The sequence below is a fragment of the Oryza glaberrima genome, chromosome 8 (assembly GCF_000147395.1).
Source record: "Oryza glaberrima chromosome 8, OglaRS2, whole genome shotgun sequence".
NCBI lineage: Eukaryota > Viridiplantae > Streptophyta > Magnoliopsida > Poales > Poaceae > Oryza > Oryza glaberrima.
This window is the reverse complement of record NC_068333.1, coordinates 1,310,273-1,325,428: the sequence shown is the minus strand read 5'-3', so window position 1 is coordinate 1,325,428 and position 15,156 is coordinate 1,310,273. Positions and strand designations below refer to the sequence as shown.

Genomic DNA, 15,156 nt, shown 5'->3' with positions numbered 1-15,156 from the left:
CGCAACACAGAGGAGGAGGCAAACCCTAGATTGATTTCGCGTATGTTGCGTGAAGGCAAACCTTAGATTGATTTCGCGTGTGTTGCGTGAAGGCAAACCCTAGATTGATTTCGCGTGTGTTGCGTGAAGGTGGCGGCACGGTTTATATAGAGATAGGTCGCTTGATCAGGGTGCCCGCACGATCTCCACTCTGTGTAACCGAGCCGGATAAGTCGCGCGTAACTTATCCGGACTCCACGCCGTTTTCATGCACCGGATTTTTCGGAATGTTTCCAACAACAAAACAAATCCGAATTTTCGCGCGTAACTTATCCGGACTCCACGCCGTTTTCACGCACCGAATTTTAAACAAAATTGCAAAAGGAGGCTACATCTGCTCAAGGGTGAGGAGCCAATTTTGCGGACCATTCGACGCGTACGTCATGCGCGCGCCACCTGCCCTGCCAGGCAAGCGAGCGCGCGTGTGTTCTCTCTCTTCTCTCCACCATACATGCTTCAAGTGGCTAGGAGGGCATCTTTCCTTTTAAGGAGGTCCCCCTCTTCTAGAATAAGCAAGGTGGTACTAAACTCCACATGCATGCCATCTCATGAGATGGGCTTTTGAGATTTTCCAAAGAATTAATTTTCGAATGGGCCTTAGCCCATCTATTAATTCCACCAAGAACAAGAAGGGAATTTCAGGCACTGGTGTTCGCGCCATCAGTTCGTCATCGCGGCGCTTACCGATTTGATTTCGATAGGCGGTGCAATCGAATTGAAAATTTCGTGCAATCCTTTTTGCGCGTTCGCGAAGAATTAGAAATTTCGTAATGGCACACGCTAACTAACTATATGAGGGAATGACATGCATGGAAGAAGAATTAATCCAGCATTACTTTCTCCGTATAAACACTCCGTAATATCAAATTTTACACACAAAATATTTGGTATAGAAACTACTTCATCCGTTTCAGGTCAAAATCAAACTATTTTAATTTTGACTAAGTTTATAGATAAATATAGTAATATTTATAATACTAAATTAGTTTCATCAAATCAATAATTGAATATATTTTCACAATAAGTTTGTCTTGGGTTGAAAATGTTATTATTTTTTCTACAAACTTGATCAAACTTAAAACAGTTTGACTTTAACTAAAGTCAAAGCGTCTTATAACCTGAAAAGGATGGAGTATATTACATATAAATATATGTCATATAAACTTTAAGTAGAAACATTCGGTATAGAAACTTCGTATATAGTACTAATGTATAAATTAAATAAAAAAGAAAAAAAAAAGAAGAAGACAAAAACACTCGATTGGGCTACGTATCCAGCCCAAATTGGATTTGCACATGCGAGAGAGAGAAAACAGCCCGAGTTCACGAAGGAGACCTCCATGCAGTCACAAAGGAGACCCATGTGAAGCATCTCAAATTGCAAATAAATAAATAAAGCAACGCCGCAAAATCATCAGATGGTAAAAGAATATTTTACTTAATGGAAAAGGGGGGAGCAATGCTCTCCTAGTTCAAAAAAAAAAGTGAATATTTTACTTCCCTGAATTATTTCACTGGATCATTTAACTCCCTAAATAATTTCTCGGTTCATTTTACACCTCGAGCGGTATTTTTCTTATTTCTCTCTCTATATAAGTCGTAATTTGCAATGAAATTCGGTATTATCAATTTTTTATCTCGTCTTTCTCACAAAATGTCTTTTCTTTCTCGGATTTATAGAAACATTAAAAGATAACTGATTGAGCAATAATTTACCATATTTCATGATAGGTAATTCTGTGATAATGCGATCAATATCTGGATGGTAACTTATCTCAATCTCAGTAAATATATAATTCGTCTCGAAAGCCTTCCACGAGAGCTGGATCGCTCGAGCAGCTCGAGCATGTCGTGCTCGCGTGGGTGGTGGAACGACCTCCCGTCGGATCTCCACGCGCTCGTCGCCGGCGGCCTCACGTTCCAGGCCTACACCCGCGCCCGCGCCGCCCTCCCCGCGATCTCCTCGCCGTCGCTCCTCGTCCTCCACGACGACCACCGCGAACGCTCCAGCTTCTCCGCATGGTTCTTGTCCCCCAGGATCTCCATCGCTAGCTTGGCCACCAACCTGATCTCTACGGGGAGGGCGCAGCGCTGCGTCGGCTCCGGCCATGGCTGGGTCGCCTTCGGCGACTTCAATGCCTCCCTCGTGAACGCGTTCACCGGCGACGAGATCCCCTTCCATTCGTTCCCGGAGAAGCACGGCGTGGTGATGTCGAAGGTCGTCTTCGCGCCGAACCCGACGCCGGCGGAGTTCACGGCGGCGGCGATCACCGGCCACCGCCGCGTCACCTAAACCACTCGCGGGAACAGCGGATGGACCGACGTCGAGCTCCCGCGTCTCGGCGCTATCGGCGGCGGGGACTACATCGCCGACGTGGTGTACCACGAGAAAGAATTCGGCGGCGGCAAGAAGAAGAAGGTGGTGTACTGCCTCACCGGAGGCGGCGACGTGCTCGTCCTCCGCCTCCCCGCCGGCCGCCGCCGCCGCCAGCGAAGGCCGGCGTCGTTCGAGCCACTGTTCGACAAGGCGAGCGCCGTGTTCTACCCGGCGGCCGCGTTCGCGCCACCGCACAGCACGGGCGACAAGTACCTGGTGGTCTGCGATGACGGCCATCTCTACCAGATCTGGATGGACGAAAAGATCTCCTATGGCAGTGGCGCCATAGCATCCGTTCTCAGGTACTACCCTCGCCGCCGGCCGTGCTGGCTGCCGGCGAAGGATCTCGGCGGGCGCTCGTTCTTCGTCGGGGTGAACAACGCGGTGGCGCTGCGCGTGGATGGCGGCGGCGGCGGCTCGTCGGGGCTGAGAGGCAACTGCGTGTGCTGGAGTGCCAGGTGTAGTAGCCGGGCCAAGGTGTTCGACGTGGAGTCCGGCAAGTCGGCGACATGCTTTCCGGTGGTCGACTTGGAGACCGGCAAGTCGGCGCCGGGCTTTCCCGGCGGCGCGGAAGCTCATAGAGCCCTCTGCTGGTTCTTCTTGGCTGATATGCGTAGCAGCAGCAGCAATACGAGAGTGGGAACGTCGGCTCATCAGCTTCAGAAAAGGGCTCGTCATGCATGAATTATCGGACCGAGTTTTATAAGACTACTCTCGCTCCGCTTCAGATTACAAACCCTTGTTCATTTTGAAGGATTCCTAAAGTAAATCTCAATTCCTTTGGAATAAGCACTATTTATACATTCCATCTGTGGAAACACTATGCCAATCCTCCAAAATATGCTAATTCCATAGAAATGAAAACATCCACACCATCCTCTTTTCTTTAGCTCAGTGTAGGTCTATAGGAAAAATTCATGTGTTCCAATCTTTTTTTTTCACGTGCATTTCTACATTATTTCTACGTTTTTATTATTATTGTGATTTGATCAAAGTCAAACCCCACTCTAAATTTGATCAAGTTTGTAGATAAGTATAGTAATATTTACAATACCAAATTAGTTTCACTAAATCTATAATTGAATATATATTCATAATATATTTGTGTTGTGTTGAAAATGTTATTAGTTTTTTCTATAAACTTAGTTAAATTTGAAGCAGTTTAACATTATAACTTGAAATAGATAGAGTAAATGATATCCGGTACGTTGCTAAGAAATGACGATATCCCGTACTTTGCTACGAAATGACTATGTATATATAGATAGCTCGACAACATATGCAAGCTAGATAGATAGCTCGACAGCATATGCAAGTTATACTAAAAATAAGAAGGAATGAACAAAAGAAAATTAAAGAACTTAGAACTTTTCGATTAGTTTGGTTGTGAAGATCAATTGTGTTCTCAATAGAAGGAAACACACATGAATAAAGAAAAATTCAAAAGGTTTTTAACTTCAGTTTGAAATGAGCTGAGGCTGAGCTGAGATATTCTTCTAGCTATTCAATGGTCAAAACTTTTATGGTGATGTGGCTCAATGCATGTTGAACTTGTGGTTCCAACTATACCGTATTTGTAGCTAATTAGTAGATTAGTTCTAATGCAACAAAAGTTCATAATTTTAACTTTGATCCTCTTTGACATAGCTTCAGGTCTAAAAATTTCATATACCTCTAGGTATTACTAACTTCACAAATCCATATATTTATATATGCGATTATGTTAATAACATTTGGATAAATAGATTTTATTCTCATTTTAAATAAAATTTATTTTTAAAAATCACTATAATTTAATATACAAACTCCAAATCTAACGTGGATTTGATATCTAGAGCTGCGCTTGTATGATCTAATAACATTAGTTTTACTTGTGCTTGGAGAATAAATAAATTTCCTTAAACCATGATACGTTTTTCATGAGAGCGTAAAAACGAATCTTTAGATCTAGTTGATGGTATCTAGTTGGTGCTTTATTAATAATTAACAAAGGCACACATATGACCAGGAATGTTTCCCGTCGCGCGGCCGATTCCATCTGACGCTTTCCATCATTTCCTCTGCAATTACAAATATATAGCTATCAATCTACATTGTTATAATACTTACCACACCAATAAAGAAAATCTTTTCTTTCTCGGATTAATTAATTGATTACTACCTCCATATTTTAATGTATGACGCCATTGACTTTTTGTCCAACGTTTGACTATTCGTCTTATAAAAACAAATTATGTAATTATCATTTATTTTATTGTGATTTGATTCATCATCGAATGTTTTTTAAGCATGACATAAATATTTTTATATTTGCATAAAAATTTTAAATAAAACGAATAGTCAAACGTTGATCGAAAAGTCAACGACGCCAAATACGGAGGGAGTAATTTTTAAGATTATACAGAATAATAGTTTACCCTTTTGCCCTCTCTTATACTTACTACGGTAGTTTTGAGATAATCCGATGAATATCTTTAACTAAATTAATCACCCAGATTTTTTTTCTTCTGGATGATCCCAATCTCAATCTCATAATAGTTAATTTTATCCGAATATTTTGACGAGAGAGCAAGCGGCGGTCGAGTCGATCGAGCTTGGCCGCCATGGCGCGTGGGTGGGAGGACCTGCCGCCGGACCTCCTCGTGCACATCGCCGGTGGCTTCTCCATCCAAGCCTACACCCGCCTCCGCGGCGTCTGCGCCGCCTGGCGCGACGCCCTCCGGCCGCCCTCGCCGTCGCTCCTCGTCCTCCGCGACCGCCACGCCGGGCAGCGCTTCGCCGCCTGGTGCGTGTCCCCGAGGATGGTCTCCACCGCGCTCCACGAGACGCTCGCCGCGAGGCTCTCCCCGGCGAGCCGCTGCGTCGGCTCCGGCGACGGCTGGGTCGCCGCCCACGTGCCCGGCGGCGCCGTCCTCGTGAACCCTCACACCGGCGACGAGATCCCGCTCCACTCTTTCCCCGGCGGCGGGGGGAATAATGTGGTGGTGTTCAAGGTCGTCTTCGCGCCGAACCCGACGCCGAGCGAGTTCACCGCGGCGGCGATCACCGGCGGCGGCCGCGTCGTCTACACGACGAACGGGAACAGCGGATGGACCGACTTCAAGTGCCCCCGCCTCGGCGCTCACGGCGACGGGGGCAGCATCGCCGATGTGGTGTACCACGACCACGGCGGCGGCAAGAAGGTGGTGTACTGCCTCACGGCCGGCGGCGACGTGCACGTCCTCCGCCTCCCCGCCGGCGGCCAGCGAAGGACGACGGCGTCGCTGGTGCCACTGTTCGACAAGCCCTCCGCGACGTTCTACCCGGCGGCCGCGTTCGCGCCGCCGTACGACACGGTCCGCACCTTCGCCGACTCCAAGAACCTGGCCGTCTGCGGCGACGGCCAACTCTACCAGATCTGGAGGGACGACGACGCGAACGCCACCATGTTCGTCCTCAGGTACCACCCTCGCCGCCGCCCGTGCTGGCTGCCGGCGAAGGACCTCGGCGGACACGCGGTGTTCATCGGGAAGAACAACACGGTGGCGCTGCGCGGGGACGACGGCGGCGGCGCGACGCCGGCGCCGAGAGCCAACTGCGTGTACTGGACCGACGTCTGGACCGATCGGGCCAAGGTGTTCGACGTGGTGACCGGCGAGTCGACGTTGTGCTTTCCTGGCGCAGAAGGTCACAGTGTCGTCTGCTGGTACCACCTGGGTGACGTGCGCAGCAGCAGCCGTACGAGTGTGGCAACGTCATCAGCTCATCAGCTTCATAAAAGGGCTCGCCATGCATGAATCAGCCCAAGCTTTTTTATAATGGTTTTGCTATTTCACTCGCGATAGATTTTTGAGTTTCTATGTTTCAATTTTTAGTCTGTAGGATTTTTCATCAAGATTCGTATTCCTGTGTATTCAATTTGCAGTTACATTCTGTTAACATTTACGCTTAGTTATATAGCACTTACACTAAGTTAAAGTGCACAAAAATTAGATTTTTACAATAGTTTATTTCCTCTAGATTTACAATTTTGACTTTTCTTTTTATGTTGTAGTTTCATTTAATACGGGATATATTTTACAGTGCTTTAAAATTGTTTTCGACCATCCAATTAATGTTGATCCAATGTTCATTGGAGGTAATGGGATTGGATATGATCTGTGATCCATGCTTGACTTTCTTTTTCCGGTGCTTGCATAGAATTATCTTAGTACTATTTCATTTAAGTCTACTCTGCTTTTGGACCCAAGAATTTTTTTGAGGTGAAAGCTTTTGGACCCAAGAATTCAGACTCCACACCCGCGTATTATGCAAATCTATTAATTTCAACACTGGTTTCAACTGTACATGATTCAAATGTTACTTATCTGCCAAATGAATTTAATCTTTGTCACGTCAGAAACCTAGCTGTATGCCTGTATCTCTGAAGCATAACTTGATAAGTTTCAGCCAAAGTTATGCAAACGAATCTTAGAAATTAAGCAAATGGTGACTTATCTGTTGACTTTTCCACTATCAACTCGAAAAAAACCCAAGAAACACAGCAAAATCTGATGCACCGTAGGGGAGTACTTGGTTTGGTGAAAATGCGATCTAATGATGCACTCAAAGTTTTTATCTGTTACTCTTGCAAAATATCAATGCAATCAAAACAAGACAAATCATTTACAGAAAGCAGGAAATAAACATCGAAGGCAATTTTCTCCATTACTGATGATAAGTACAAATGGGCACGCTCTGCTCATCTTGTCAATAGGAATATCAGCAAAGGTTCTGCTTTTTTTTTTCACCCTTGTAAAGGTAAAGGCCAGTAGGCCATTATACCCTAAAAAAAAGAAGATAACACTAAATATGTAAATAATAACATGCCTTATTCTAGGACAGTATAATTAGCATATCACATTGTCCCCTATTCCTTAATTATAGTCAAACTGCACATCTATATCTCAAGTTTCCACCATTGTAATTCTTTTGTAACTGTCCTTACCTCTTGCAAGCTAGCTACTGCACCATGTGAGATTCTTTTGTAAGCTGTTGTTTCTGTCCTCTTCTAAAGTATAAAATGAACACCATGTGTTTATGTGCCTCCTAATTATTTTTTTTCAAAAAAGATGTGCGTCCTAATTATGACCAGTGAGATTTTCTTCTGCCTTCCTTCTCTATCTACAACAAAAATATTGTTGCTTTTTGCTGTCTCCTCCTGTGTGTGTATACTTATGTTACTCTTGGACCAAATTACCATCAAATGCCTAAAGGGGCACCTGAATTCCGAACCCAAGGCCCAAAAGTCTCTTTGTAATTTTTTTCCTCCTATATAATTGTGGATATGCTGTTTCCAGCAGGCGCTGATGCGGCGAATGGACTCTCAGGCAGCAGTTCAATCTGGTTACTGCAGTTAGAAATCAAATGAAGCAATCCAGTGAACAAAGAGGAACTAGCTCAATGTCAGGTAGCAACATATATGCAAGAAATTGGCTGCAAATATGTTTGTACCTCTCATGGTCATCATAAATGTTGCCTGCCTGTGTAGGAGGAGCTTGGCTGTTTGAAACGATCTCCAGTGGATCAGGGGATGCAAGGGATGGATTCATAAGGTCGAGTTGTTTCGAATCTGTTCACAGGAAAAAAAACGCCGCACAAAACCATCAGGATATTTGGCCGTGCACTATTCAGTATTCACTATACTATTAAAACATATCTCCACGCTTCAAAAAATATGTTTTGGTAAGAAACACCGTTCTTCTACTGCACTTATTAACCTAATCATTAAGTTCATTACTTAAATTATTTAATTTATCACTATAATCAAGTAGATAATCCTTGAGCCACTAAACAAACTTCAACCAGGGAGAAATGGAACAACTAGAGGTATAATTCTGGCAATGACAAATGAATGACACAACACACAGACCATCCTGGAGGGAATGGAGGGGACTGGCGTCCTCAATGCTGCAATCGAAGTATGCAAACTGTGGCGGCATGGATTCAAGCCTCCGAACTGTGGCGCGCCGCCTCTCCATCTCCAAGAGCATCTCGCGCTTCTCTGCCAACTGCTTCCTCATCAACCTCGAAGCATCATACTCTGCTGTTGCACAAAATTGAAGCAAGATGAAGGTTGAGAATTAATCGGTGCCCATTGTGATGATGTGTGCATGCAAATGCTATTATACCTGTGTAGAGCTCTTGATCAAACTCAAAGAAGCGTGGAGGACAGTAGGGAACCATCGATTTGATGTTGTCCACGCACGTCCTGCACGTGAAAATTGCAATATTTATAAAAACTTTAATTAATTTAATTTGCTCGTCACAAACACAAAAAAGTAGTAACAGCTAGAAGTACTAACAAGTCCATGGGAAACACCATTTTTAATCATTTGAAAACTCTACTGTGAATTGAACTATCTGTTGGCAAGAACCAAGAAGGGTAATGGTTACCTGTCGACGCATTTGGATTTCTCCCTGTAGGGCTTGACGAGAACCCGCGATCCGCAGATGAAATGCGGGTTGCGCCGCATCAGGATGGTGCTCACCGTCTCCGGGCTCTGGAAGCTGACGAACCCGAACATGCGCCGCTCTTGGCAGGGGATCCTCACGTCGCGCACCGGCCCGTACTGCCTGTCAAACGCAATCAAACAAGCGAAAATGGCCATGTCATTTAAGATTTGGAAAGAAGCAAACAAGTTGCGGTTTATACATGCCGAATTGCAGACCCGAAGTAGTTGGCGACGTCGTCCTCGGCGAAGGTACTCTCGGCTGGGAAGGTGAGGTATATCTGGTGCGAGCTCGCCGGAACTGAGCCCGTGTCGCCGCCACCACCGCCGCCGCCACCTCTGAAATCCATGTACTTGGCAGCGTCCTCCGCGAGAACCACCGAATGCTGCCCGTGCGGCCTGTTCGTCAGACAGTAAATCAATCAATCAATCAAATTGAGAAGAAACAATCAACAAGATTGATAGAGAAGAAATGGAAGATTATTTTGGCATTACCTTTCGATGACCCGTATCTTGTTGAGGCGAGAGAGCAGCCTGGTGAGGCTGTATCCGGCCTTGCCATGGCGCTGGCTCTCGGTGAGGTAGCCGTCGGCTTGGAGTCCCTTGCCGTACTTCTCGCCGTAGAGCGTCGGCAGCGAGGCGATGGACACCGGCTGCCCGCGCCGCGAGTTGAGCAGCTCGGTGATCTCCATCTCCAGCGTCTCGAGCGAGCCCGGCGTCACGCCGCCCGGCTGGTGGTTGTACACGTCGCCGTTGATGGCGGCGCCGGCGAGCGCGTCCTGGTACACCTGGTGGTGCGAGTAGTGGCAGTTCTGGCCGTTCTTGCAGATGCCTTTGGAGAAGTAGTGGCAGGGACGTCGAGTGGACAGCCCGTTCGAACGCCGCGCCCTCGCCGGCGACCCCCCGCCGCCACCGCCGCCACCCCCGCCATTGGGGAAGGCGTCCTCGCCGGCCGGGTAGTAGTACCCGCCGCCAAAGTTGTTGTCGTCGAGGACGTGTTGGCCGCCGCGCAGCGGGTACGGGCCCTCCGCGGAGGCGTCGACGACGAGCCCGGGAGGCGCGAACTCCTGCTGCGCCGCCTTAGTCGGTGGCGCCGGCGGCGAGTCCGGCCAGTACTGCGGCGACTGGACCTGGTATCCAAAGGCAGCCGCGGCGGCGGCGGCGGGAGAGTAGTGATGGCGAACGCCGCCGCAAGCAGGTACCGGGGGGCGGGAGAAGAGCTGCTGCGGCTGCTGGTGATAGCCTCCGCCGCCGCCGACGCCGACGCCGCCGCCACCGGGAGGTCCGTGCGCGGCGGCGGCGGAGCAGCGGGCATAGATGACGGTGAGCGCGGCCTTAGTATCCTCGATCTTGGCGAGGAGCGTGGCCTCGGGACCATATGCGAGCTGCACCAACTCGTCCTCGTCGGGCTCCCTCAGCAGCATTACGCCGAATATCTTGCCGACATGCTCCGGCTCCACCCTCTGCACCCTCGCGAACGCCAGCTTCACTAACTCCGGCACCTCCATTGCCACCCACCACCACCACTGGTGGACATGAAACCTAAACCTAGCCTACCTCGATCGATCACTAGACGCCCGCAATGGAAGAATGGAATTGAAACAGGAGGAACACGAAGAACAAACCTGGGCCTCCTTTTATAACAACAAAGGAGGAATAAAATTCGAGATCGATCGAGAGCGCGCGATTCGATCGGGTGGATAGTATCGCGCGCGCATCGATCGCATCGCATCGCATGCGGGGGTGGATCGAGCGGAGGGCTCGCTCGCCGATCGAAGCCTAGTCGTCGCCTTGGCCAGTTCAAACGGCGCGCGCGACTGCGTGCGTGCGAGCGAGAGAGAAGAAGGCGGAGAGGTTTGATGAGATGGAGTGGAGTACGTCGGTCGATTTTTTTGTCATTTGCATGATATATTTGTTGATAGGGGAAAACGGCGATCTGATCGCTCGCTGATCCATATCCATATTGCCGGTTCCTGATTGGCCCGCTTATCACTATTAGAATTTAAGATAACTCTTGGAATTATAAATGGTAAAAAAATGAGAGAGAAAACGAGAAATGCTGCAAATAGGACGAACCCTGTCATTGTCATATGCATGCCCAACTATTTCTTCTCCTTATTTTTTTTTCTCTCTTTAAATATTTTTTTCTCCTAAACTACTTATCCGATCAATGATTCGATCAAATCGTTATATTCGTTGTAATTAAATATTTACAACAAGATATCATATGATTATATTATGTTAAAAGAAAACCATGTATTTCAAACCGTTAAAACCCAATGTTTCATATGTGATAGCTCAACGTGTGTCTACAGTGTATTCATAAAAATCCCAAAAAAAAAAAACTGCCACTACTCTCTCTCCACCTCATCTATGCATGCATGCATGCATTTTAGCGAGCTTCAAAATAATTTTTCTGTCACACCTGTATTCGTTGTAATTAAATCTTTACAACAAAATGTCGCATAATTATATTTTGATGAAAGAAAAACATACATATCAATCTATTAACACTAGTTGTTTTATACGTGATAGCGATATGTTTCAATGTGTATCTTCGTCACGTTTCATGAAATTTTTAAATATTAGTTTTTATCATATATAATTTGATGTTTCATTCGTTGGTCAACTAGAATATTTAACCGACCTTTTTTTTAAAGAAAGGTTCTTTAAAATATTGGGCATCCGATGGGAAGATTCTTACGAAAGAAATATTCCCAGCGCTGCGCTACTCTACTTCAATTCTCCTCTTTCTTACTACGCACACGTATTAGGGGGTGTTATCCAGGGGCGTAAAGTTTCGGCGCGTCACATCGGATATTCTATATGGTGTCGCATGCGATGTTCGGGCACTAATAAAAAAACTAATTACATAATATGTCAGTAAACCATGAGACGAATTTATTAAGTCTAATTAATCCGTCATTAGCAAATGTTTACTGTAACACCACATTATCAAATCATGGAGCAATTAGGCTTAAAAGATTCGTCTCGTAAATTAGTCAGAATATGTGTAATTAGTTATTTTTTAAATTTATATTTAATACTTCATGCAAGTGTTTAAACGTTCGATGTGATAGGGTGTAAAATTTTGAGGTGGGATCTGCTCACCCCCTTAGTCTTTGACGCACGGAATGAAGCTAGGCAGGTTCCCGGTCCTTCCAACGGAATCAAATAAATAAAATCCAGAGCTTTCCAAATTACTGTTCCCGATAAGAAATCAGAGGAGAACATTAAAAGGACCAGTAAAAAGTATTGCAAATCTGAAAAAAAAATGTAGATAAGAAAAATATAAACAGATCTGAAAAAAAAATAAAGAACACGTCCGGTTTTAAAACTTGTTCGTTTGTGTACTCCAAGCCTCTAAACTTTTAAAATATATTTTTAGTACCTAAATTTGCTAAAGTGTACCATTCTGATCCTAAAATGCCACAACCCTGCGGCATCCTTGGTGCTTATATGACATGCTACACAGATATGGACCTTTTTTTTTTCCTTTTTTCTCGCATTTCTATTCTCTTTCTTCCTTTCTGCTCGTGTGAGAAAAAAATACAAATGAGAAGAACTAATCCTCTACGTGTGCAAAACAAAGTAGAGGGAAAGAAAAAAAAATTAGGATAGGGAAATGTCCGCGTGGTATACCACGTAAGCGGCACATCAGTGTACGTTGGGAACTAATCCTCCACATATGCAAAATAGAGCATAATAGCGCGTGGTAATTAAGTATTAGCTTAATAAATTTAAAAAATAGATTAATAAGATTTTAAGGTAACTTTTCTATGAAAGTTATTTTTTTAGAAATCAGTTTCAAAAGCGTGCGCATGAAAAACAACAAAATAGAAGTTAGAAAAGAAAATAAATTAAAGAACACACCCTAACCATGAAAAAAAAGAAGATGTGAGTGAGAAGTGAGAACTAAGCAGAAAAGCGTATATATGCAACAAAGGATTAATGGAAAAAAAACAAAACTCTAAATTCATGCAAAATTGATCGGTATATGAAATGTCGGTTCAATTTCTCGAAAACACGAGCGACAATCTTTCCAATGGTATATAATTAACATGATCATCATAAAATTCTACATACGAATTTATATTAAACTGAAATTGTTGGATGATCGAAATGGAATTTTCAGTTTCAGACGAGATTCCGGAGACCCCTCCTGTCCACGTGAGGTTGACAATTCAACGCCCCACGTATGGCCCACTTGCAGGCCAGCCAAAGCTGGGACCCACCACCTGACCCCACCATTCTTCTTCTCCAAGCAACGGTCGACGAAACCCCTTCTCTCCCTATCCATTCGACGAGAGATTGATCGAGCAGAGCACCATGGCTGCCATGGCGAGCTCGCGTGGGTGGGGCGATCTCCCGCCGGATCTCCTCGCGCTCATCGCCGATGGCCTCCCCATCAAGGCCTACACCCGCGTCCGCGCCGTCTGCACCGCCTGGCGCGCCGCCATCCCGGCGGCCTCGCCGTCGCTCCTCGTCCGCCTCGACTGGAACCGCCACGACGCGTGGTTCCTGTCCCCGAGGATCTCTACCGCGCTCCACGAGAGGCTGGCCACGCTCCTCCCTGGAAGGAGCATCTGCCTCGGCTCCGGCCACGGCTGGGTCGCCGTCCACGACCCCATCTTCTACGAGCTGCAGTTCGGCCTCGTCGATCCCCTCACCGGCGCCGAGATCCCCTTCAGTTCGTTCCCGCATTTCGCCGAACACAAGCTGCGGGTGTCCAAGGTGGTGTTCGCGCCCAACCCGACGCCGACCGACTTCACCGCGGCGGCCATCATCGGCAACGGGGGCCGCGTCATCACCTACACGGCTCAGGGGAACAGCGGGTGGGCCGACGCCGAGTGCCCCCGTCTCGGCGACCGCGACGGCATCGCCGACGTGGTGTACCGCGAGGATCCCGGCGGCAAGAGGGCGGTGTACTGCCTCGCGACGAGCGGCGACGTGCACGTCCTCCGCCTCCACGACGCCGGCGGCGCGTTCGAGCCGCTGTTCGACAGGGGCAACGCGGCGTTCGACGCCGCCGCCGCGTTCGCGCCACCGTACGACACTATCCGCCACTGCACCAATGCCAAGAACCTGGTGGTCTGCGACGACGGCGACATGTACCAGATCTGGCGGAACAGCACCTGCACCAGGATGGGGCCATTGCCCGGCGGGGGAGAGTACCGCGTGGAGTACAACCAGATGTTCGTTCTGAGATACCACCCTCGCCGCCGGCCGTGCTGGGTGGCAGTGGAGGATCTCGGGGGACGCTCGGTGTTCATCGGGAAGAACAACGCGGTGGCGCTGCGCGTGGACGGCGGCGTGCCGGGGCTGAGAGCTAACTGCGTGTACTGGACTGACATCTGCCCAGCTCGGGCCAAGGTGTTCGACATGGTTTCCGGCAAGTCGACGCTGTGCTTTCACGGCGTAGAAGACCACCGCGCCATCTGCTGGTACTTCTTGGGGTAGCAGCAGCAAGAAGCCCAACTCTAGCTTCAGCTTGTCAGCTTCCGGAATCGGATTGAGAAAGTTTGATTGAATTGGTTATGTGGTATTGAAAGTTTACGCTGAATTCTGTGATACAGACAGAAGTTTTGGCTGTCTTTCTTTACTGTCATTCAGATGGTAAAAAAGTTGAGATGGGGAAGTAAATTTTCAGTGCTGTGAAACTTAAACCTGTTTTTCAGTGTATCTGATTGTTGCTTCTGTGATACAATAATGTAGCTGATCGAAGTTTCTGAGTCCAAAAACATGGGCATATGGTTTTCTGATGAATCTTGGATTTGGGACTTCTCTGAATTCTGGTGGTTTAGTTAGCAGGTAGACTAACAGTGACATATTACACTAGAATTAAGATGAATTACAAAGAGATGTGCTGATCAGGGCAAAGCCAAGGAAATAATTCTGTCATCCATTCTTAGAGGCATCAATCTTTATTGTAGATGAAAAATGCAGTGTGTCCGTATTCAGGCAGATGTGCCTTTGTGCGGATTGATCTTCTGAAAATTGGATCGACAATGTAACATTACCACGAGAGAATTCATGTATGAATTTCATCATAAGCTGAAAGGTTGGATGATGGACAAGGATTTTTCAGACGGGATAAGATTGATTGTTAAAGAAGGTGTCGTGCAACAACGAAATGCAGAGACCAGTGGATGGATGGGTTAGTTGTACTCTCTGAAGATTGAAAAATTTCAGTGCAAGCCGATGGCGAATCTTTGTGCGTGAATTAGGAAACGGAGGGGGAACAAAATTTCATGCACCGTGTTCACATCA

The 15,156-nt window shown here is 46.8% G+C and overlaps 3 protein-coding genes and 1 pseudogene across 7 annotated transcripts; 3 read left to right on the top strand and 1 right to left on the bottom strand.

Moving 5' to 3' along the window:
* Positions 1–1,801: 1,801 nt before the first annotated feature.
* Positions 1,802–3,100, top strand: LOC127781993 (uncharacterized; annotated as a pseudogene).
* Positions 3,101–5,019: 1,919 nt separating this feature from the next.
* Positions 5,020–6,559, top strand: LOC127783405 (uncharacterized). The gene is made up of 2 exons (XM_052310674.1): positions 5,020–6,082; positions 6,450–6,559. Exons 1-2 carry the CDS (start codon positions 5,020–5,022, stop codon positions 6,557–6,559), a joined length of 1,173 nt encoding a protein of 390 aa, XP_052166634.1.
* Positions 6,560–7,077: 518 nt separating this feature from the next.
* On the bottom strand, positions 7,078–10,759 carry LOC127783374 (zinc finger CCCH domain-containing protein 54). 5 transcript variants are annotated; one of them, XM_052310635.1, is made up of 8 exons: positions 10,512–10,759; positions 9,382–10,434; positions 9,106–9,285; positions 8,831–9,010; positions 8,566–8,645; positions 8,307–8,480; positions 7,889–8,006; positions 7,078–7,784 (listed from the first exon to the last, which is right to left on the bottom strand). In XM_052310635.1, exons 1-8 carry the CDS (start codon positions 10,616–10,618, stop codon positions 7,706–7,708), a joined length of 1,971 nt encoding a protein of 656 aa, XP_052166595.1. In that variant the 5' UTR covers positions 10,619–10,759; the 3' UTR covers positions 7,078–7,705. The 5 variants fall into 5 exon arrangements, with proteins under 5 accessions (XP_052166595.1, XP_052166596.1, XP_052166597.1 ...); XM_052310636.1 differs by having other exon boundaries at positions 8,307–8,477; XM_052310637.1 differs by having other exon boundaries at positions 9,382–10,439; positions 10,512–10,657.
* Positions 10,760–13,210: 2,451 nt separating this feature from the next.
* On the top strand, positions 13,211–14,515 carry LOC127782936 (uncharacterized). Its single transcript, XM_052310215.1, has one exon. It carries the CDS (start codon positions 13,216–13,218, stop codon positions 14,344–14,346), a length of 1,131 nt encoding a protein of 376 aa, XP_052166175.1. The 5' UTR covers positions 13,211–13,215; the 3' UTR covers positions 14,347–14,515.
* Positions 14,516–15,156: the final 641 nt, after the last annotated feature.